The 24,806-nt window shown below is 43.5% G+C and overlaps 1 protein-coding gene across 7 annotated transcripts in view; it reads right to left on the reverse strand.

Annotated features, from left to right (window-relative positions):
• Nucleotides 1-24,806, reverse strand: part of LOC121283302 — a 121,697-nt gene that overhangs the window by 49,449 nt on the left and 47,442 nt on the right. For all 7 annotated transcript variants that reach the window (XR_005944230.1, XM_041197770.1, XM_041197761.1 and 4 more), the window contains exons 3-4: nucleotides 23,117-23,422; nucleotides 18,610-18,744 (exon numbers count right to left, since the gene is read on the reverse strand). Coding sequence is in view for 6 of the 7 variants with exons in the window: in XM_041197770.1 (XP_041053704.1) it covers nucleotides 18,610-18,744; nucleotides 23,117-23,422 (441 nt within the window). In the remaining variant the exon portion in view is untranslated. The remainder of the gene's footprint in view (nucleotides 1-18,609; nucleotides 18,745-23,116; nucleotides 23,423-24,806) is intronic.

Below are 24,806 nucleotides of genomic sequence, written 5' to 3' on the forward strand. Positions count from 1 at the left end.
TGCCCATCACTGCTTCTTGCTGCTGGCAGGACCAAAGATTCCAGATAATATTCACAACAGTGATGCCTAACTGGCGATGACAAACAGACCATTGATAAATACCTGAAATCAGAGTATCGAATGGACTGACATGATGGCACTTATAAGTTCTATAGAGCAAAATTCAGCAGCAGTTTCAGTGCCCTACAACATGTGCTCAGCATCTATTTGGGCATGACTGAGACTAAAGGTAAACTTTCACCAGCGTTCCTAGCACAGAACATCGAATGCCAGCAAAACAAATCAGAATACTGGGTATGAAGGACCATAACTTAATACGTAACCCATCTGAATTTCCATTCATTTAAATTTAGGAATGGAAAATTTAGGCACGTCATAACAACATTCAAGGCTATGAGCCAAGTGCTGGTAAATGGGATTAGGTAGGTAGGTCAGGTGTTTCTCACGTGTCGGTGCAGACTCGATGGGCTGAAGGACCTCTTCTGCACTGTGTGATTCTGTGATTCTGTGAAAATCAGGCTACCTGCATAACTAGCAGAGTATCCTCCATCCTCGGTATGCATTATAGCATGCCCAACGGTGGTTTCTGTTACTGATTTTCTGTTTATTAATCAGAAATGCAATTAGTCACATCTGGATTCTCAGCTAGCCACATGTGAGTCATGGTAAAAGCATGAAACAACATTGATCTAGGATCAAGGTTATGGTCTGCAGAATAATCATAGAAAAATTAAATTGGGAAAAAGAAAAATGTTTATCTAAAATACAGATATGATTTAGTAATTTCAACATATTATGTTTCCACATTTTTTCAATTAATACACAATTTAATTTTTCACATTTTTAATTTAATAATACATTTCATTAAAATTATATATTATTTCAAATTACAAATATTGCCCATAGCACAGATGAACACATTGGGCTGGATTTTGGTGGAGGAAGGATTGGAAGTGGGCATTGTGGTAGTTTCTCACTACCAGCTGGCGTGCATGTCTGTCACCATTTTCCTTCCACTGGTCTATTTTCAGGCAGGCAGCTTTTGGGGAGTGATGGCTACTCGCCTACCAGTGGCAGGTAGCCAATTTTGCAATTTGAGGACACACCAACTGGATTTTCCACCCAATATAGCTACAGCCTGTAGATGGAATGGTGGTGGCCTCCCATTGACAGGCCTAGGGGCCAGAAGCCCATCATACAAAGCAACTCAAAATGGATCTGCCGGATTGCAAGGGCAAAAGCTTCTGCCCAAGTTCATTCCAAGGATGGGTCTCCCTTGACAGTGAAGATCTGGCAGCTGTGGCCACAGTTTATTTTGTTGAATTTTCAGTTCTTCATATGGCACCCCCATGTTGAAGCACCCTTGCAGTTTCCAACCATTCCTCAGCAGCGCCCACCTCTTCCGGTGAGGCTGGTGAGGCTCCAGAGATTCCAGATTGGGAATCCAGAGATTGGGCTAGGAGCATTGACAGCCCACCCACAGTGGGCACGGAAGCAGCCATATTAGAGGCAAACTCCAGGAAGATTGTGCCGATGAGTATGCTTCCAGCAACCATGGGCTCAGGGCCCCTATTTGGTCCTGATCTCGGAGTCCAGAAGCTTATAGAAAAATCAAGCTCATTGTTTATTTTTCTATTCTGGAATATTAGTATACCTATTAAGTTAAGTAAATGGTACTACTAAGAAAAACTAATATAGAACTAAACTTAATTTTGTAAATGCAGTGGAACAAATCTTTATTATCAATTTATTGGGGTAACTTACAACTTTCTGACTTTGAAGTTATGTGCTATTTTAACATAAAAACTTGAGCTCTATTTAGGAGAATTTCTTAAATATGTTGGATCCTAGAGTTTTCTGAGGGAATAGTATTTGTAATCATTCCAACATTAGATCACCAGACTTTTTATCAGCTATAACAGTTAAGTGTCTTTTAGTGTTTGGGTTTTGAAATGCAACATTACAACATGTCCTATCTGGCTTGCTGCAGTCATGTGACCTCTACCATGAGGGAATCTCCTTGGAAGCTGCTATTTTAGATCAGCTTGATAAAGACTTCACACTGAGAAAGACACTAAGAAGCATTGCAGTCTTTGAACTTGAAACATGGTGATCAGACTGGGCCTTCAGCAGCTCAGAAAGGCATACAGAAATGTTCAAATCTGCTAAAAAGGTGCAAGGAACAGCAAGTTCAAACTGAAGGCTACAAGTAAAACACTGGGTAAGTTAACATGGCTGTAAACTTACCCCTCCCAGCTCCAGTCAAAATTATCCAGGCAATATGTGGCAGAACTGGCAGTTTTTCCACTTGCAATTACAAAACTATGAGCTTGCAACAGATTTAATTAACAAGCTGGAGCCAATAAGAATGGCCACAATTCTAGCACTACTTGGGAAAAACAGCTACATATTGTAAGCCACCTTAAATCTATCTGACAAATGAAGGAAACAGATGACAGAGATTTAAGAGCCTTAAATGCATCCTTTAAACCCAGAGTTGTTACTTATGAATGCTATGTATTCAACACTAAAGCTCAAGGTGGAAAGGAAACCATTGAATAGTATGTGACTACAGTAACACAGCTTGCAGAATCATATGAATTCGGGCAACTAAAAGGTGATCTGATTAAAGATAGAATTCTCTTAGGCACATGAGGCCACTCAATAAGAGCAAGTCTACTGCAAGTGGAGCAAATTACGGTCAAGAAAGCAATACACGTGTGTAGAAATATGGAGCTTGTAAAATGTCAGCTAGAGTACAAGACATATATTATGCTGAGAGACAATCCAGGCTGAAAGAGCAGAATAATCACGGACAAAGGGCAGGATGCAAGTACTGCAGGCGGCATCCTACAAAGGAAAAGAAGGATTGCCCAGTGTGGGGAAAGCAGTGTTTTAACTGCAAGAAGCCAAATAATTTCACATGCGTGTTTGGCTAGAAAGAAGCAAAGCAAGCCTATACACATGGCTACTGGAGAGATATCAGCAGAAGAGTCTGATGGAGCACTATCCATGAGTCAACAGGTTGGCTCTGTCAAGTCTATAGGTAATAAATCATTTGTGACTGTTACAATGATGATCAGGGGAGAGTATCAAATTGACAAGAAGTGCCAGACAGATACTGGTCCAACATAGCCATTCAAAAGAGAAGCTCTTGAAAGTAAGGTTGAGGCTATATGATGGCACAATGCTCATACTGAGAGGACAAATTGGTCTGAGAGCCCAACACAATGGCAAGAAAGAAGATCTAGAGTTCCAGATCATAGATGGGATGCAACAGCCATTCATCTCAGCTGGAGCAAGTCTAAAGCTTGAACTGGTAACTCCAAACATGCCAACAGAGATTTACAACGTGTCACAGCACGCAAAACCATTGACTGCAAGCAACAGCTTTCTAACTGCATTCTGGATGCCTTTTGGGAGATACAGATGATTGCACATGCCGTTTGGCATTTCCTTGGCTTCTTTCTAGCCAAACAAGCATGTGAAATTATTTGGCTTCTTGCAGTTAAAACACTGCTTTCCCCACACTGGGCTACAGAAGAGAATCACTGCTGACAACATCAGTGATCTTCCCGGAGTGTAAGGCATAGTGGATGATGTATTAGTCTATGGATGTGGAGACACAATGGAAGAAGCCATAGATGACCATGATCAGAATTTAATATGACTGCTAGAGACAGTTTGCCAGATGAACCTGAAGCTGAACAAAAAATTTGCAGCACGGGTTAGGAGAATGCCTGTGCCTGAGCTGGGAGCACAGCATGCAGCCCAGTGGCCAAAGCTGCTGCAATCAGTCAATTGGAGTGGGCCGGAGGTGGGTGGGGTTTCAAACAGCCAATGGGCACACTACATACTGGCAATCCAAGTGGTGGCTAGCAATGTCTTCAAGCTGCAATCAAGTATATAGGTCATGTTCTGACAGCAAAATGTCTTCACCTGGATTCTGACAAGGTGAGAGTTGTGTCAGTGATGCAGCGACCGAGTGAAAGCAGTGCAACGATTTGTTGGATTCGTGAAGTATTTAGCAAAATTTATGCCCAATTTGTCGTAGAAGTGTGAATCATTACAAAAGCTCAATGCCAAGGGTGTGCAGAACAAGAGTCAGTGTTCACTAAAATCAAACTAGTGACAACGCCAGTGCTGAAATGCTATGACGTCAATGATAAAGTCACCTGGCAGTGTGAGGCCAGTGAGACAGGTCTTGGAGTAACACTAATGCAGCAAGGACAACCAGTTGCATTTGCATCCAGGGCACTAATGCAAATGGAATGACGCTACGCTCAGATCAAGAAAGAGTGCCTGGCTATTGTTTTTGCTTGTGAGCATTTTCATCAATACCTGCTTGGGAGAGACAGAGTAACAGTGGAGTCTGGCCACAAGCCACTTCAAAGCATTTTTCACAAGCCACTACTATCTGCTCCAAAGCGTCTGCAAAGCATGTTACATCATTTACATAGATATCAGCTGGAATTTTCCAGCCCCGTTGGCATCAGGCATCATGGCAGAAGTGGGTGGCAATATGGGGAGAAGGCCAAAAATTGGTTTTACTTCATCGTGAAACCAGTTTGCAATTATCCGCTCCACCCGTCAATGGCGAGACAGGTTTCCTGCTGCCACACGTCAGGAACGATATTTTAATCCATTTGCATCTAATTCCTGCTCACTGGAATGCTCTTCTCATGTCAAATTTATTGCCCACGTCGGCGTGACTTCAGAACAGCGTGCTTCACGACTGCCTTTAAAAAGTATGCACCTGGCGAACTGAACTACGAGGGAAACTTGGAGATAAGTGCACACAACCTTGAGCAGTGTTCATTAGCATCACCCATAGGACTTCAAGGAAAAGGCGCCGCGCGTTTGCAGTGGGCACCAGTAAGCCATGTTTCCTGGCTCGCTTTCAGTGTGGATTAGACTGGGGTGGCAGGGGGAGGGGGATGTGCGGGGTGGCGGGGGGATGGGGATGTGCAATGGTCGGGGGGGCAAAAGCTGCATAAATTTGAAGCAAATGCTCAAGCACCTGGCGAGGGGTTAGGGGTGGTGCAGGGGAGGTGGGTGTGGTGGGGGGGCAACGGCAGCATGGACGGGCTGAAGGAAATACTCAAGCCATGTGTGAGGGCTGAGGGAGGGGGTGCAGGGAGTGGCCACCTACTTGGAAAAGCTTATCAGAAGTGAGCATTCTTCCACAGCTGAGACCGTTCAGCAGCAGCTCCATTGACATGCTTGGAGTCAGGCCTCTGAAGCTTTTCTGCCCACTCAAGCAACACAAAAGCATGAAAATGCCACCAAATGCTTCAGAAACTTGGGCACAGACTACAAATTGATGTGTGTTTTAGGGTGACTGGGCAAGTTGTAGAATCCCCTTGTGAAAGCTGGCCATGGTGCAGTCAGTGGTAGAGGTGCTTACAGCCCCTTGCAATGTCTTTCTTCAAGTTGGACTATTATGGTTCAAGCTAACAGCGCAGCCTTCCAGGCGAATGCCTGCACCTGAGCTGAGAGCACAGCATGCAGTCCAGTGGCTGAAGCTGCTGCCAATCGGTCAAGTGGAGTGGGGCAGAGGTAGGTGGGGATTCGGACAGCCAATGAGCTCTCTACACAGGGACCATCCACGTGGTGGGCCCCTGCATGCGTGAAGGGCCCTCAGACTTAACTAAAAGACGTTGTTAGTACACCCGTGCTAACCCATGGTCTCTCTCTTTAATCCTGCAGGAGGAGAACATCAGGATCATGGAGCCTGGTGATTTAGCGGTCTGCCTCATGGTTTACAGAGACCAGAGAGATAGAAGAAGAGAGTGGCGGAGGTACCTGGCTCGGCAAAGGGTGATGTCCCTTGACAGGCAGTGAGTGAGGACCCTGTGGATGTGTGATGGGTTTGTGAGCATGTGCGTCGAGAGTGATGAGAAGAGTGACTTACCTTTACGGAATGGGGGAGATCATTAATCCTCTTGCGGCACTGGGTGGCTGTCCGCCTCTGCAGGGCATTGGCGCTGACCACCGCTGCCACCGCCTCCCATGCTTGATTTGTCACCTTGCTTGCTGGTCTTTGCCCTGAGCGGTGGCAGAGGACTTCATGGCTGCCCTGCACTGTGTCCAGTAGATGCCCAAGGGAGGCGTCGCCAAGTTGGGGGCAGCATGTTTCCTCCCTTTGGCAGCCATAACTTTGTCACACTCTCTCACACACCCCTTCATTGTCCTCATCCCATCCATGGGACCACTCACCACCCACACATGCCAGGCATTCTTATCATCTGGCCTGATAGGCGTCCTGCTTATACTCTCTCCATCTGTATTCATGCAGGACCAGCTGGCACACAACAACAGGGAGAGGTTGCAGATCGGTGGAGGAATGCCTGAAATGCCCCCGCCCCCAAGTCACCTTAACCACAGGGCAACCCTTACCCAACACCCCGCAATGTGCTTTAATATTGAAGTCCAACAGATGACCCGGGCGAGTGCTCTGCAATGTTACTGTGTACTCACCTCCGAGTTCGCAATTCAGGTCCTGCACATATGTATTGAAGTGGAGTGCTGCCTCCTCATTTACCAGCTTGAAGCGCTAAGTCCAGAGACTCTTGTGCTGCTGGCTGTCTGAGTGCTCAGCAGGGAGTCAAGCAGTGTGTGCTAAAGGCATGTGGTGCAGCCAGTCATGTCTTCTTAAAGGCAATCTGTCCCTGTAAAGGGGACTGCACTGAATTACAGAGTGCTGCTGCTGAATCCTATTGCTGCAATTGTAAACAAGGAAAATGAAACACCAAGTATAGAGAGGGTTCTAGAGTCTCGAATGCAGCTCTGGAGGGCTAAATGGTGGAGGTGGACAGCAGGAGAGACACTGTGGTTCCACAGGGGGTCAGGAGGACCTTAAGGACAAACCTTAGAAGAGATCAGTAGCTGTTGGCCAGAGAAATCATCACTCAGCCATCAGCAGTCCTTGGCAATCAAAACTCCTGCCTATCATCCAGACACGTCACCTCATTCTCATACACATTCCAGTGCTGCCAGACACACACCCAGCTCCCACTGCTTTCATGTACCTCAAACTATTTAGCTATGATAGGCACATGACACAATGGTACAATACAATCATTGACATTCTGGTTTGTCTTTTTTAGGACAGGGTGACACACAATAGAAGGGAGCAGAGAAGAACCGGCAAAGGATAAAAATGCTTGCATCTCCTGAGGTGATGGCTCTTTGCATCATGGGGCAATGGCAACAGGGTCTCTGCATTCGCTGTCACTGAGAACATTGAGAAAGTTGCCGCCTTATGCCTCTTCTCAACTTTCAGCTCACACTCATCATGCTATCTGGCAAGATGAACATATTGCAGATGGTATGATCATGGATCTCTTGATTTTCTCCCCACCTTCTTTCCCTCATCCCAAACTTCCCATTCTCGTTCTCTGTTCTCTGACTCCCAAGAGTTCCCACCTGCCCAACCACAGGAGCCCAAATGGAGAAGGGAGAGCAACATCACTGCACTGACGAACAGGCTCTGTCACTTGATCTGATGCTCGCAGCCACAAACTTGGATACTAGCACTGCATGTATTTTAGGTGCTATGGGGAGGCAGTGGGGTAGTGGTATTGCCACTAGATTGGTAATCTAGAAGCCCAGGGCAATTCTCTGGGGACCTGGGTTCAGATCCCACCATGGCAGATGGTAGAACTTGAATTCAATAAAAGTCTGAAATTAGAAGTCTAGTGATGATCATGAAACCATTGTCAATTGCTGTTAAAAACACAACTGGTTCACTAATCCCCTTTAGGGAAGGAAATCTGTTGTCCTTGCCCAAGTGTGACTTTAGACTGACACCAATGTGGTTGACTCTTAAATGCCAGCAAGGGATGGGCACTAAATGCCAACCTAGCCAGCAACACCACATCCCAAGAACAAATATTTTTTTTAAAGTGCTGATTATTCTAGGCATGCTAAACCAGGCAGAAAGGCTAGTTTGCATGCCAACTCACCAGAGGCTAAGGTGGCAGGTTCTGCTGCAGATAACTCAGATGAGGACCAACATGCACACTGATATGGTGGGTACATTAACTGGCTTGCCAGACAGCTTCCCATCACTGTCAAGGAGCATGAAGGAGTCTCACTCCAACTCGGCAGAGGGCATCGTGCAGAGCTTGCTTTCTCCGCAGTCTCTGCTCCAGCTCCCTGTTGTGCTGCTGACCCAGAGGCAGTGCAGCCACAGTCCCCATGCCTGTTGGAGCCTTTGTGAAGACAGGTCACAAAATCCTATGTTCTCCTTGCGAGGATGCAACAACAGTCCCTGCCCAATCCAGGAGCTCACCATAACACATACAAAACTAATCCACAGTACTTCAGTCCTGAAGTTATTCCAAATTACCTGCCTGCAAGTTGGCTGCATGGCCCTTTAAATAATACTAGTGCTAGGATCCCCTTCCAGTGGAACACTTGTTCTTTGGTGACTGACAAGTGAATGTACAATGGGTCTGAATCATCCAAATTTGAAAGTTGAGCATCACATCAGCCAGTAGGGCACAGTGATATCACGATAGCACCAGGTCAGATGCTTCCAGTTCATGCACATGACATCCATCAGAGTGCCCTTTTTAGTCTGCGGCACCTTGTGGGCCACGCAAGAACAGCTGGAGGCTCCAGCAGCACTATGAATCCAAATCTTGCATCCTTTATTTATAATAACCTCATATATCTAGTGGCAGTAAGTGCATATCATATATCAATTTATTCCATGAGTTTCATTCGTAATTCTGCTACTTGCAAGGTATGCACCAGCCACTTATAGGCTCAGTAATGATAATTCAGCCATACCAAAATAAAGTTTAATAATCATCACCAGCATACAGTAGTCCAAATTAAACACTGCAATCCTGTATAAAAATAGACTATGTAAATAATCTGGTGAATTCCATGTGCTCTTTCATGTGGGCGTAAAAAGTACTGCAAACTTCCTCCTCTTAAACCAGCACTATTTATGAAATTTGGTTCTTTTGCACACATTAAGAAAACCCATTGACTAGTATGAGATCTTCTATTTATATTATCATACCTCTGAGTACTTGAATATGATCATGCACTATCCTTATAGATCGTGCCAACCCTTCCGAATCCATTCATTATGTTAAAGGAATCCCAAATGTTTAAGTTGTAATGTCACTCATTTTAATGAGGCAGATCTAACATAATCTATTAGCTTTCAGGAGTTTTAGCCATTGCATAGTCTAGACTACATAGCAGGACTTTGATGTTTAGGAAATCTTGCAATGCCTATTGATGTTAGTTGATGTCATCCAATGTATGGAACAGCAGGCTGCCCACAATTTTAGTTCCTACATTAATTGCAGAATTCCAGCCAGAATTGTCGTCCACACATTCCTCCAAGTCACAATGGCTGAACAGCTGATACAGCTCCAGTACTAGAACAAAACAGGAATGTTCTGAGCAATAATTCTGTCAATTGCTGAAAAAGAGACATGCTATTGAGTCTTTTCATCTTGCACTCATCAGAAGAGATGCAAGAATACTAAATTTCTGCCTAATCATATCCACTCAGAAAGCACAGAGTTGTCCTCCAACGTGGCTTCAATTTTGGTGTTCTTACATTTCACATCAGATGGGAGGAGGTATTTGTGGAGTTTGAACTCCTCTATTCTCAGCCATCCTGCCACAAACCAGTGTCCAGGGAAAACGTTAAAAACATGCCGAGTTGATCCAGCACATGCATATTGTGGGATTTCCAACGATTTGTCCGATTTTCATATGCAGCATGAATATCTGCCAACCCAGACATACATATTTGCAAGCCAGACAAAGGGACTGGAATAATCATCATTAACAAGCATGGTTATATTGAAAAAGTGTGCACTGTTCTTAAGGACAATCTAAATTCGCTGCCAAACATGGCCACACAGCCCTGTTCAAAAGCGAATTACAAAAAATGTTTGTTATATTTGCATGAGAATAACAAATTGCCTTGTGCTGTATATGATTGGATTTGTCCTCATGCTTCACTACATCCAGGTGTGTATGGGCTGCCCCAGACACACAAAATTGATGCTGCATTACACCCTAACTTATCTATGACTGGTTCTACATGAGTTGGCCAAATGGTTGAGCTAGATACTACAACCAGTTCTGATTAAGTATTCCACACACAGTGAAGAATTCCTTCACTTTTGCAAAAACTATATGCAATCTGCATATCAACAGCAATGCTATGTGCTTGTTCAGCATTGCTACCTTTTCACTAATATACCATTCAAGGAAGCCATAGACATTTGCACCACGTCATGATATCATGGCAGTTTAGATGTGCTGCCATGTTCTGAATCTGTATTCATTGAACTTATGAACTTAGCAACTTGTGCAGTTGAGGTCAACTTTAATGACACTATGTATACCCAAATAGATGATGTTGCCATGAGTTCCCCTTTAGGGCCAGCTCTCACTAACATTTTCATCAGTTTCCAGGAGAAACATGTTTTCAATGGAATGACCCTTAATCTCCTACTCCTTGCATATTTCCGAATGTAGATGACACGTTTGCTATATTTGAATCTGAAGCTGCATGTAAGAATTTCCTAACGCACAGAGTTGCCTCGGGGAGATTGAAGCGCTTTTGAAACAAATAAATAAATGCACTAAAGATTTAATGAAAAATGTCTCTCATGTGACTATGTCATATGAGATGGGACATATTTTTATTTTTCAGAAAAAATATTTATTTAATTGACAAAAGCTTTAGGAAACCTCATCCCACTCGTGGATGAGATTTCCTAAAAAACGTAAAGGCTGCTTGGCCTTTTTGCCTGCCCGCCAACCATTAGGTTGGACGGGCAGCATAAACTTGAAATTAATTACTTCGTTAATAGCCTTTTAATTATTGGCAAGCATGCAGCCGACCCTGGTGCGCACCCAACGAACGAAACATCGCAACGCTGCGTGATAACGTCAGGACGCATGACCGATGTCATCACGCATCATTTTATGTTCCGGCGTGTCAGGCCCCCATCCCTGCACGCCGAATGTAAAATCCTGGCCCTTAATATGCTCCATCCCACATTCAAATAAGGATGAATTGAACAGGTATTTTGCATCGGTCTTCACTATAGAGGAGACAAGTAACGCCCCAGAAATAGCTGTAAATCAGGAAGTGGAAGGAAGAGAGGAACTCCAGGAAATTACAATCATCAAGGAAGTGGGACTGGGCAAATTGTTGGAGCTGCAGGCTGACAAGTCCCCAGATCCTGATGGACTTCATCCTAGGGACTTAAAAGAAGTGGCTAGTGAGACAGTTGATGGCGTTGATGTGTTGATTTTAATTTTCCAAAAATGCCTTGATTCGGAGCAAGTTTTGTCAAATTGGAAAATAGCTAATGCAATTCTTTTATTTAAAAAGGGAGGGAGACAGAAAGCAGGAAACTACAGGCCAATTAGCTTAACATCTGTCACAGGGAAAATATTAGAAGATATTTTTAAAGATGTTATAGCAGGGTACTAACATAAATTCAAGGTAATCAGGCAGAGTCAATGTGGTTTTGTGAGAAGGAAATCATGTTTAACCAATTTACTGGGGTTCTTTGAAGGAGTCACATGTGCTGTGAATAAAGGGAAACTGGTGGATGTACTGTACTTAGATTTCCAAAAGGCAAAAGGCATTTGATAAGATGCCACATCAAAGGTTATTGCAGAAAATAAAAGCTTATGATACAAGGGGTAACATATTGGCATGGATAGAAGATTGGCTAGCTAACAGGAAACAGAGAGTAGGCATAAATGGGTCACTTTCTAGTTGGCAAGGTGTAACAAGTAGTGTACCACAGGGATCAGAGCTGGTGCTTCAACTTTCTAAAATTTATATAAGTGACTTGGATGAAGGGACCAAAGTTTTGTTTGCTAAGTTTGCTGATGACACAAAGATAGGTAGGAAAGTAAGTTGTGAAGAGGAAATAAGTATCCCTACAATAGGATATACTTATGTTAAGTAAGTGTGAAAAGATTTGGCAAATGGAGCATACGTGGTAAAATGTGAAATTGTCCATCTTGGCAGGAAGAATAAAAAAGAAGCATTTTGTCTAAATGGTGAGACATTGCAGAGCTCTGAGATGCAGAGGGATCTGGGTGTCCTAATGCATGAATCATTAAAGGTTAGTGTGCAGGTACAGCAAATAATTAGGAAAGATAATAGAATGTTATTACTTATTGCAAGGGGAATTGAATAAAAAAAGTAGAAAGATTATGGGTGGAATATTCTGTGTCCGCTGGCGTCAGACGTGTTCGGTGGTGTGAGTGGACAGTATGGCGAGAAGGCCAAAAATCGGTTTCACGACATTGTGAAACTAGTTTGTGATCATTCGCTCAGCCCGACAATGGCAGGCCTCGTCTCCCGCCATCAGATGTCAGGAATCTCATTGTAATATATCTGCATTTCATTATAAGGCTGTCCGCTGGACTCATCCCCCCATGTTGGATCATCTGGCGAGCTGCACTTTGCTGGGGACTTTGAGATTTGTGCTTCAGGCAGCACTTGCGGACAACAGCACCAGGCTTCACAGGCAGCACCACATCACCTTTAGGGGACTCACGGGCTGGTCTCCACTTACCAGACCAGCCATAAGGTCGGGGTGGCTTTGTACAGCTGCAGGGATAGGGCTTGCTTGAGGAAGGGGGAGAAGTGGCCCCAGGCCAGGGAAGAGGCTGCAGGGTGAGAGCTGTACTGGGCAAGGTAGGTATCCCAGCACTTATGTATGGGGAACCAGTTCAATTGTGCAGGTGGCCTCAAGATGGCAAGGTCTGAGGGAGCAGTTTTGTGTACAGTACAGTAAGAAAGGATGTAAATGCGTTGGAACAGTTCAGAGAAGATTTACTAGACTAAAAATTGAGGAGGCAGCCTCCAGAAGAGATGAGGACAGATGGAGATGTGAGGGTGTGTGAAGGAATGAGTTGATGTCCCTTGAGCTAACAGTGAGTGAGATGCCAGTAAATGTGTGACGGGCTTGAGTGTGTGAGTTCAGAGTGATGAGATGGTTGTCATACCCTGGCGGCAAGGATGCAATCATTCATCCTCTATCTGCATTGGATGGCCAACCTCTTCTGTGCAGCATTGGCACTGCAATCGCCTCCCAAGCAGGAGTGGTAATGCTGCTGCCCCTCCTGCAGCCAGAGTGGGGTAGAGGAAATAACAATGGGCCTCCACAGCATCCAAAAGGCACTCAAGGGACAAGTCATTAAACCTGGGAGCTGCAGTCTTTTTGCATTTTGGGGCCATCCTGTCTTCTGTGCAGTAGTCATGGGCTGGTAGCACTGAGAGGTGTGCGAGTGGCTGCACTTTAAATAGAGTGCCCGGCATGATGAAATGAGGTGATGGCTTGGCAGGTGAATGAGAGCCTGCTGCCATGGAAACGGCGTGTTTCCTGGGCATACATAATTAACGCAGCGGGTTTGGGATGGCTTTAGAAACCGCCATTGCGGCCAGCAGGTAAAATGTAGTTTTTCCCTCCCGCTACCGCACTTAGTGCATATCTGGGACTATTCCGCCCTATGCTTCAGTTACACAGGGCATTGGTGAAACCATACCTGGAGTATTGTGTACAGTACAATAAGAAAGGATGTAAATGCATTGGAACAGTTCAGAGAAGATTTACTAGACTAAAATCTGGAATGTGCAGGTTGTCTTATGAGGAAAGATTGGATAGTGAAGCTCAACGCAAACTGGAGGAACAGCACCTCATCTTCCGACTAGGCGCTTTACAGCCTTCTGAACTGAATATTGAGTTCAACAATTTTAGATCATGAACAATCTCCTCCATCCCTTCCCCCTTTCCGATCCCCCTTTTTTCCAATACTTTATATAGATTTTTCTTTTCTCATCCAGTTCCATTATTTTTAAATATATTTCCATCCATTGTTTTATCTCTACCTTTTAGCCTATTTCAATACCTTCCCCCCACCCCACACCCACTAGGGCTATCTGTACCTTTATTATCATGTTCTTTAGATAATGTCACCAGCTTCAACACCTCTTTGTCCTTTTGTCTATGACATCTTTTGGTTATCTCCACCTATCACTGGTCCTCCATCCAGCTCTACCTGTCCCACCCGCCCTTAAACCAGCTTATATTTCACCTCCTTTCTATTTTTCCTTAGTTCTGTTGAAGAGTCATATGGACTTGAAACTTTAACTGTGTTCCTCTCCGCAAATGCTGTCAGACTGGCTGTGTTTTTCCAGGTATTTTTGTTTTTGTTTTGGATTTCCAGCATCCGCAGTTTTTTGCTTTTTTATAAGATTGGACAGACTTGGCTTGTATCCACTGGAGTTTGGAAAAATAAGATGCAACTTGATTGAAACATATAGACCATAAGACATAGGAGCAGAAATTAGGCCATTCAGCCCATTGAGACTGCTCCACCATTCAATCATGGCTGATAAGTTTCTCAACCCCATTTTCCCGCCTTCTCCCCGTAACCTTTGATCCCCTTACCAATCAAGAACCAATCTATCTCGGTCTTAAATGCACTCAATGACCTGGCCTCCACAGCCTTATGTGGCAACGAATTCCATAGATTCACCATTCTCTGGCTAAAGAAGTTTCTCCTCATCTCTGTTCTAAAAGGTCTTTCCTTTACTCTGAGGCTGTGCCCTCGGGTCCTAGTCTCTCCTACTAATGGAAACATCTTCCCCACATCCACTCTATCCAGGCCTTTCAGTATTCAGTAAGTTTCAATCAGATCCCCCCTCCTCCTTCTAAACTACATTGAGTATAGACCCAGAGTCCTCAAACGTTCCTCATATGTTAAGCCTTTCATTCCTGGGATCGTTCTCGTGAACCTCCTCTGGACCATCTCCAGGGCCAGCACATCCTTCCTGAGATACGGGACCCAAAATTGCTCACAATATTCTAAATGTGGTCTGACCAGAGCCTTTTTTTTCTAAGATCCTGAGGGGTCTTGATAAGATGGATGTGGAAAGAATGTTTCCTCTTGTGGGAGAATCTAGAACGAGGGGTCACTGTTTACAAATGAAGGGTCGCCCATTTAAGACAGAGATTAGGAGAATTTTTTTCTCTCAGTCATGAGTTTTTGGAACTCCCTGCCTCAAAAGGCAATGGAGCAGAGCCTTTGAATATTTTTAAGGCAGAGGTAGATAGATTCTTGATAAACAAGGGTTGAAAGATAATTGAGGATAGGTGAAAATGTGGAGTTGAGGTTACAATCAGGTCAGCCTTGGCCTTATTGAATGGTGGAACAGGGTCAAGGGGGTGAGTGGCCTGTGCCTGCTCCTGATTCGTATGTTCATATATTCATAAATTCAGCTTTGAAATGGAACAATATAACGCGTTCCCTTTCCTCAACTTGCTGGTTGAGAAACCCACTAATAGGTTCTCTACTACCATCTACCACAAGCATACCTTCACTGGTCAGTATGCACACTGGGATTCCTTCAGCAACATGTGCTTATCGGCAGTCACGTAAACAGGACCTGAGCCATTTGCTTGACACTGAAATAGGGTGTATCAAAGCTATCCTGTGGAATAATGACTAACCCAATAATTGCTCACTATATATCGTGCAAAATCTTAAATGGTCTGAAGGCCACTACTTTCAGGCCTGTGCCCAGTCTACCTCATTACCCTGGAAGGGTAAAATATCTCAAAAATTTTAGGAACAGGTAAAGCTAGCCATTTTATGCTGCTACTATGCAGTGCAACACAAATGGTGTTTTCCACTAACAGGATGCTGCCATCAAGCCAAAAAGACAAACTTCCTACCACTCAATGAGTAATGTGGTATATGAGTTTCTGGAGCAGTGTGATACCAGGAACATAGGCCATATGTCCCAATGACTAGTGAATTGTATCAGACAGTACCTCCCTTTGGCTTTTCGCTATAGACAGAGTACTGACTGTACTCAACCGACTCACACTTGCAAAACTCAGAACATAATGTCTAATATTATATGTGATTCCATGATTGAGCAACACTTGCTAAGAATTACACTAACAACCAATTTAAGATTATCAGTCAGGCTCACAATGTAGCTCACATATACTTGCTAGAAGCTACATATATTCATATACAGGGACCTGTGCTCTGCAGGCAAAATGAACATGTCCAGACATGTTGGAATAAACAAAAGCATGTGGGTAATAGCTCCCTGGTGCATTCACAATGTCTCGACCAATTAAAGCCGACTTTCCAACCAATCAACACCCTTTTTCTCATGCAGTATAAATTGTAGTTCTCTTTGAGATTTGCCATCCTTGTGTCTGTCCTGACGAAAAGCTTTGACAGCATGTCTTTTTTATCAGCAATATTCAAGTTCTGTATTACCAAGCAACAAATCTATTAATCTGCAAAAGGACTAACAAGCAACTTCAGAAAAATCTATATGCAGGTGCCCATGAACAGATGTGTACAAATTTGGGTAATCAGTAACTAAATCTAAGAAAACTAGTTCACTTGAATTTTTAAGGTTATTTTAGATAAAAATGTCAACAAATAAACTACACAGCCAAATCTGAAGTTAACTAGTATGAATTATATTGTTATAAAAACAAAAAACTGCGAATGCTGGAAATCCAAAACAAAAACAGAATTACCTGGAAAAACTCAGCAGGTCTGGTAGCATCGGCAGAGAAGAAAAGAGTTGACGTTTCAAGTCCTCATGACCCTTCAACAGAACTAGGTGAATCCAAGGAAAGGGGTGAAATATAAGCTGGTTTAAGGTATGTGTGGGGAGGGGGGGTTGGGTGGGGGGAGAGAAGTGGAGGGGGGTGGGGTGGTTGTAGGGACAAGCAAGCAGTGATAGAAGCAGATCATCAAAATATATCACAGACAAAAGAACACATAGGTGTTGAAGTTGGTGATATTATCTAAACGAATGTGCTAATTAAGAATGGATGGTAGGGCACTCAAGGTATAGCTCTAGTGGGGGTGAGGGGAGCATAAAAGATTTAAAAATATTTAAAAATAATGGAAATAGGTGGGAAAAGAAAAATCTATATAAATTATTGGAAAAAACAAAAGGAAGGGGGAAGAAACAGAAAGGAGGTGGGGATGGAGGAGGCAGTTCAAGACCTAAATTTGTTGAATTCAATAATCAGTCCAGAAGGCTGTAAAGTGCCTAGTCGGAAGATGAGGTGCTGTTCCTCCAGTTTGCGTTGGGCTTCACTGGAACAATGCAGCAAGCCAAGAACAGACATGTGGACAAGAGAGCAGGGTGGAGTGGTAAAATAGCAAGCGACAGGGAGGTTTGGGTCATTCTTGCGGACAGACTGCAGGTGTTCTGCAAAGCGGTCGCCCAGTTTACGTTTGGTCTCTCCAATGTAGAGGAGACCGCATTGGGAGCAACGAATACAGTAGACTAAGTTGGGGGAAATGCAAGTGAAATGCTGCTTCACTTGAAAGGAGTGTTTGGGCCCTTGGATGGTGAGGAGAGAGGAAATGAAGGGGCAGGTGTTACATCTTTTGCATGGGCATGTGGAGGTGCCATAGGTAGGGGTTGAGGAGTAGGGGGTGATGGAGGAGTGGACCAGGGTGTCCCGGAGGGAACGATCCCTACGGAATGCCGCTGGGGTGGTGAAGGGAAGATGTATTTGGTGGTGGCATCATGCTGGAATTGGCGGAAATGGCGAAGGATGATCCTTTGAATGCGGAGGCTGGTGGGGTGATAAGTGAGGACAAGGGGGACCCTATCATGTTTCTGGGTGGGAGGAGAAGGCGTGAGGGCAGATGCACGGGAGATGTGCCGGACATGGTTGAGGGCCCTGTCAACCACTGTGGGTTGAAAACCTCGATTAAGGAAGAAGGAGGACATGTCAGAGGAACTGTTTTTGAAGGTAGCATCATCGGAACAGATGCGACGGAGGCGAAGGAACTGAGAGAATGGGATGGAGTCCTTACAGGAAGCGGGGTGTGAGGAGCTGTAGTCGAGGTAGCTGTGGGAGTCGGTAGGTTTGTAACGGATATTGGTGGACAGTCCATCACCAGAGATTGAGACAGAGAGGTCAAGGAAGGGAAGGGAAGTGTCAGAGATGGACCACGTGAAAATGATGGAGGGGTGGAGATTGGAAGCAAAATTAATAAATTTTTCCAAGTCCCGACGAGAGCATGAAGCAGCACCAAAGTAATCATCGATGTACCGAAGAAAGAGTTGTGGGAGGGGCCAGAGTAGGACTGGAACAAGGAATGTTCCACATACCCCATAAAGAGACAGGCATAGCTGGGGCCCATGAGGGTACCCATAGCCACACCTTTTATTTGGAGGAAGTGAGAGGAATTGAAGGAGAAATTGTTCAGTGTGAGAACAAGTTCAGCTAGACAGAGGAGAGTAGTGGTGGATGGGGATTGTTCGGGCGATTATATTGTGTTATCCATTATAAAATTGTTTGATAAGGGGCAAATATTTAAAATTGCAGACTGTTTTCAGGAACTGATTCTATGCTTTCTTATGTTTAGCAAGACTTCAGACATGCTTAACCAAAAGATGGGCACGTATCAGAAAGCTACTCACAAATTTCCTCATATTACTTTACTACATACAAGAACGTGTTTGGCAACCAATTGCAAATTATCTGTTCAATCTAGTTCTGATCTTCATCATAGACAACTTTTTGGACTGACCTTGATATTCAGTAGAGGGATTCTGCACCTGAATGCATGCAGAGTATTTTGTAATTTGCGATCCAGCAGGAGAATGAATGCTCCAGGTAATATGAATACCTTCTCGTAAATTCTCTGCATTGGTTCTGTTCATATCTGAGAGGGAAATCAGAGGTAAATATAGGTGTTTGATTGCTCAAATGCTTAACAGCCTAGTCTGGTTTTTCTCACTTCTGGGTCAACTGTAGCCTAATTGATAGACATTGATTACTAAGATTAGTCAACAGCTATATTGTTGTTACCTCTGCCATTAAGGGTGGGCACAGGTAATGTTTTTTGCTCATTTGTTAGTCAATTTGACAGTTTGTAAACAACATAGCTAAAAAACTAATGAATGGATTTCAGCAAAATTTGGTACACAGATGGGGCATTGCCCAAGGAAGACCTGATTATATTTTAGCAAAGATCCAGATCCGGATCCTGGAATCTTTTAAAGCATCCATTAACATTGGGAAATAGGGCAAATTGACATTTTTAAGAATGTTGTGGGTTATTTTATTTAGAATGTTGTTGATTGTTTTAGAATGTTGTGGATTGTCTCAGCAGCTAGGGTAGAATTTTTCATAACTGTCCAAATGTGAGCAGAGTTTTCAGAGCAGGTTATTATATATGGATTGGCCTGAGCCCCCTCAGGGAGATGGAAGCTCTTAATAAAAATATTTACTTTTTTCAGTTTTATAGTTATAGAGCAACCACCAGGCAGAAAAAAGCCTCAAGGAAGAACTGCATAATTGTGATAACATTGAGTTAACTCAGCATGACAGAGCTATGTGCTCTACAGAGAGCGCTTTTCACTTGTTGCATCTGAAGCTACCAGGGTGGTGAAAGTTGAACTAGATGGGCAAAGATCTTTTGAAGTCTAGCTATTCCCATCATCCTATGTGGTAATTTAGCAAGTAAGCAACAATAATAAAACAAAACTAAAATAGATCATGTCTTGGAGTTAAAATATGGGATCCACTATCCACTACCCTATTAATTTCTCTGAAGATGTAGAAACATAATGAAGCAGAGTCCTATATTATAATGAGGCAGATTATCTGTGGCAGATTTGCAGAGTTTTCAATCTGTTAAGAGCTGGTTGGTGTCAATTTATCTCAGGCCTACAATAACCAGCGTGAGTAAAACTCAAAATACTGCAATGCTGGGAAATATTAAAGACAAACAATAAAAAAATGGAAACACATGGAAAGTCAGTCAGCAAATATAGAGAAAGCAGACAAGTTAATGTTTCAGGCATTAAGCCTTCCGACTGTGACCTTTGCTAGAGTGAGATTTATTCTTCAAATATAAACGCCTGAAACTTCATTTAATTTTTCCACACTTTGGGCTGGATTTTAGGTGCCAGCCCAGTCCCCACCCCTGTGGCTAAAAAGTTGGGGGCCGGGGGAAGGTGTCCCCACCCACAATCTTGATGGCTGCTGCACAGTAATTTAACAACGGGAGCAGCTTAAATTACTTCAAGGCGAGACATCCGCACCCCGCATCGGAAGAAAATCCTACCTTAGAGAGCTCCTGGCCAATCCAGTTGGCTGGCTGCTCTGTTGACCCACAACACCAACTGGACCTGGTGGCCACTGCTGGGACTACAGGCAGTTTTCAATGCTGAGGAGCCCAGATGAGCCTGGGGCCGGGGGTCTCAGCGAGGTGTGTGCAGGGGCGGGTTCAATAGGCAGGGGGACTGGTGGCAAATGATCTTGAGGGGGGTGCCTGCAATTGGCCCAGGGGACTCACAAAGGACACTCCCCCTTGCCTGATACCAGAATGTACAGCTAAAGTTGCTTGTCTTCTATCATGGTGTGGGCCTCTCATTGCCATGGGTAAAATACCAGCAGGGGTGGGATGAGACCCTTATGTGGCCATTAATCGGACACTATAGGGCCAAGGCTACCCGACATCTCCCCTGCCCCCTGTAAAATTTCAGACCTGTTTTGGGCAGACAGGTAGGTGGCAGGAAGGCCAACAGCTAGATTTTACTTGCCTTCAAACCCACCAGCAGGAGAGCATAAAACCCAGCCCTTTATTTCTACTCTTGCTCAGGATGTGACACAACATTGACAGTTAACTTAAAGCCATTCCACCAAATGAATCCAAGTGCTTTAAAAATGCTATTACATAAGGAAAGAAAGGCTGGGTTTTTTTTCCAGCGATGAGGTAACAGTGAAGTAGGACTAGTACACTCTTTTCTTACCACAAATCTAGAGAAGGATCAGGGGTTATTGGCCATGCAAGACAGGTTCCCATCTGGATTCCCACCACCAAGAAAGAAAGAAAGGCTTACATCTATATCGAGCTTTTCATAACCATTAGCCCCCCAATGTGCTTTCATGCCAATGAAATACTTCTTGTAGTCACTGTTGTAATGTAGGAAACAGGGCAGCCAATTTTTGCAGCGCAAACTCTCACAAACAGCAATGAGATAATGACAAGATAATCTGTTGTTGTAATGTTGATTGATAGATAAATATTATCCAGGATATCTCCCCACTCTTCTTCAAAATAGTGTCACTGGATCTTTTGTGTCCACCTGAGACTGCAGATAGGGCTTTTGTTTAATGTCTCATCTGAAAGATACCATCTCTGACAGTACAGAACTCTTTCCGTACTGGACTGGAGTGTCAGCCTAGAGTGTTGCACTCATATCTCTGGAGTGTGACTTGAACCCACAACCTTCTAAATCAGGGGCGAGAGTGCTACCAATTTATAAAATAAAGGGCAAAACTCTAAAACAGGAGCAGCGGGACCTGGGTGTATATGTGCATAAGTCGTTGAAAGTAGCAGGGCAGGCTGAGGGAATGGTTGATAAAGCATACTATCCTGGGCTTTATTAATAGGGGCATAGAGTACAAGAGCAAGGAGGTTGTGTTGAATTTTGAAAAGACACTAGTTTGGCCGCAACTGCAGAATTGTGTCCAGTTCTGGGCGCTGTGCTTTAAGGAGGATGTGAAGGACTGGAGACAGTGCAGAAAAAAATAATGAGAATGGTTCCAGGGATGAGGAACTTCAGTTATGAAGATAGATTGAAGAAGATAGGATTGTTTTTCTTGGAGAAAAGAAGGCTGGGAGGAGATTTAATAGAGATATCCAAAATCATGAGGGGCTTGGACAGAGTAATTAGGGAGAAACTATTCCCACTCATAATAGAATCGAAACCAAGAGGGCACAGATTCAAAGTAATTGGCAAAAGAAGCAAAATTGATATTAGAAAAAACTTTTACACGCAGCCAGTGATTAAGGTCTGGAATACACTGCCTGAGAGTGTGGTGGAGGTAGGTTCAAATGAAGCATTCAAAAGGGATTAGACTGTTATCTGAAAAGGAAGAATATGCAGGGTTATGGGAGGAAGGCAGGAGAATGGCACGAAGTGGATTGTTCATTTGGAAAGGTGGTGCAGACATGATGGACTGAATGGCCTCCTTCTGCACTGTAACAATTCTGTGATTCTGTGAGCTTAGACAGAGCTGACAGACTAAGAAGGAATCTGTTAGGGTTAGAGAGGGAAATTCGTAGTAGTGTAGTGGGGACCATTACTGCAGGCCTACAAGTACCTTCCAGCAAGCAGTCCCAAGGAGCAGATAAGAAGGGCAGCTGAGAGAGAAATAACATGAAAAACCAGGGCCCACTTCCCATTAACAGTTACATGAGATAAGCAGGGAAGGACCACCAGCAATTGTCCCAGTAGGGATAAAGAAGAAAAATGAGGATGTGACAGGGAAGCAACAGTAGGCCCCGCCATCCCTTTCTCCCACCATTATATTCCATTCTTGTGGAGGAAAATCCATTCCAACAAACCTAGAGACATTCTGTAGGGTTTAACCACTTCCTGCTATATTTTTCTAACATTCCAAAAAGATGTATGGAATTTTTAAGAGTGCAGGGAAAGAATTGGATAATTCAATCATCCTGAAAGGTATGAATACAGAATTAATCTTATCACAGCAAAATTTTGAACTTGGCTGATCTCAAAATATTTTATTTGGTTTGGGTTTCTTAAAAAGTGGACCATTTTTTATTATGCAGACTGGAAGAATAGTGGTTTACATATGCATTACTCACTGTAACTGGACAGTAGCCAGTAGAGATGAGACAAGTGGAGAAAGAAAGAATCAAAAACCGACTTGCTCTCTTCCCCTTCTGGGTACCTCACAATGAATCATCTAAAGACAGGAATCAGCAAAGGCCTTGGAACAGGATGTTTGGTCACCCTGTTCTACCGAGAATTGTACATCTGGTACATCTGGAAGGAATTAAAAATACCTTAAAATGGGAAGTAATAAAAAGAACAGATGATTTTATTATTTTTTAGAAAATCTGAATCCAGACCTGGTCCAACTGAACCACGCAGATTTGGGCGAGGTTAATATTTTAAATCAGGATGCTGACATCAGTTAGCAGAACTTAGTTATAAATATACTTTTGCAGCAGGAAGTAAAGTTTAACATTAATACATACCAACTTGACAATTTACCTTTAATGGTCACTGTCAAATAATTAGTTCTGTCTCTGTAGCATGGATTATTAGGGGCTTCCTTCTTCACAAAAATGTCGCAGTTTTCCTTTTTAGTGCAAAGATCTCTATTTTGATCTGTCAAATCTTCTATAGTGAAGTTCTGAAATTCAACTTCCATGTAACATTTGGTAGTTTTCCTCCCATTTACTGAACTGCAGTTCCAGGTAGCATTAATTTTGTTAGGTATGGGAAAGATGAGCATCTTTAATCCACTGATCCCAGTGATTACACTCCTATCTGTTATAGATATCATCATTTTGGATACTGTATGGAAATAAAAGCACATAAGAAATAAGCACAAAATGAATTGAAAAAACCCCAAAGGCAGAATATTACGCTCAGCATGCAGGTGGGCCACCCGACATGCCCAAACATAAAATGACGCACAATGACATCAGGCGAACAACCTGACATCATCGTGCAGTCTCGCAATATTTCGCTCAGCGGGCAGGCATCGGAGTCGGCTGTGCACCTGCCAACAATTAAAAGCCTATTGAGGCCATTAAGAAGCTAATTAAATTCAAATTTACACTGCCCGTCCAACCTAATGGTTGGCGGGCAGGCGGAAAGACTATGCGGCCTTTACATTTTTTAGGAAACGTCATCCATGGGTGCGATGAGGTTTCCTAAAGCGAATAAACATCAAATAAAAAAAATATTTTTGAATGTGACTCTGTCACATGAGCTGGGACATGTTTTATGACATTTTTATTTTCTTCATTAGTTTTTTTAAACAGCACTTCATCTCCCTGAGGCAGCTCCGTGCCTCAGGAGGTTTGAAGCATTCTTTCACATGTAAATGTGATGGTCATGCTCGGTCTGCATGCCTTCCTCCCCCACCCGCACAGGCAGAGCTGATGTTTGTGTTCCACGCTGGGTGGGCCTTAATTGGTCTGCCAGTGTGAAACTGCAGTGTGGAACTGATCATGGGTGGCGGTCGGCTTGCCAACCACCCCCGTCCACCCCCGCCAAGCACCCCCGCCAAGGGCGCACCCCCGCCAAGGGCAAAATCCTGTCCCAGAAAATTTACTTAATGGTTACCAAGGAGAGAAGAGCTCAAAGGAAGTTTGGAAGGAAAATTTCTCAGAACTGCTTCCACTCCACCAACATTACTTTTCCAAAAGTATGACAGAAAAGGATTTCCACCACACCTCTGGTGAAGTAATGCCAGCAGAGTGGAAACAGCTCCAAGCAATGGGTCAGGCATCATCACATGTGCTACTGGAGAGGTTAAAGTATCAATGGTATGATTACTGGATATAATTTAATTGGATGTTCATGAGGCATTTGATAAAGTCCTACATGTGAGACTTTAAAGATAATCAAGCCTAATGGAATTAAATTAATTCAATAGAAACTGTTTTGGCAACTGAAAAAGCAAAATGTGATAATTAATTGAAGTGCTGTCTTCATGACATTGTTTAGTAGAGTTCCATAAGACTCTGTTCCATTTCCTTTGTTTACATACTCCAAATATATAGAATACTTTGAAATTTGTTGATGGTGACAAGTTATGTAGCTAGATGGTTTGTGTAAGATGGAGACAGATATTATTGTGTAGATGATGAAATATGTATGAATTAGCAAAACACGTAGAAAAAGAAGTGGATATGATTGTTTATCATTCACTCCAACTGAAAGGAGGGAG

Source organism: Carcharodon carcharias, chromosome 1 (assembly GCF_017639515.1).
Source record: "Carcharodon carcharias isolate sCarCar2 chromosome 1, sCarCar2.pri, whole genome shotgun sequence".
Classification (NCBI taxonomy): Eukaryota; Metazoa; Chordata; class Chondrichthyes; order Lamniformes; family Lamnidae; genus Carcharodon; species Carcharodon carcharias.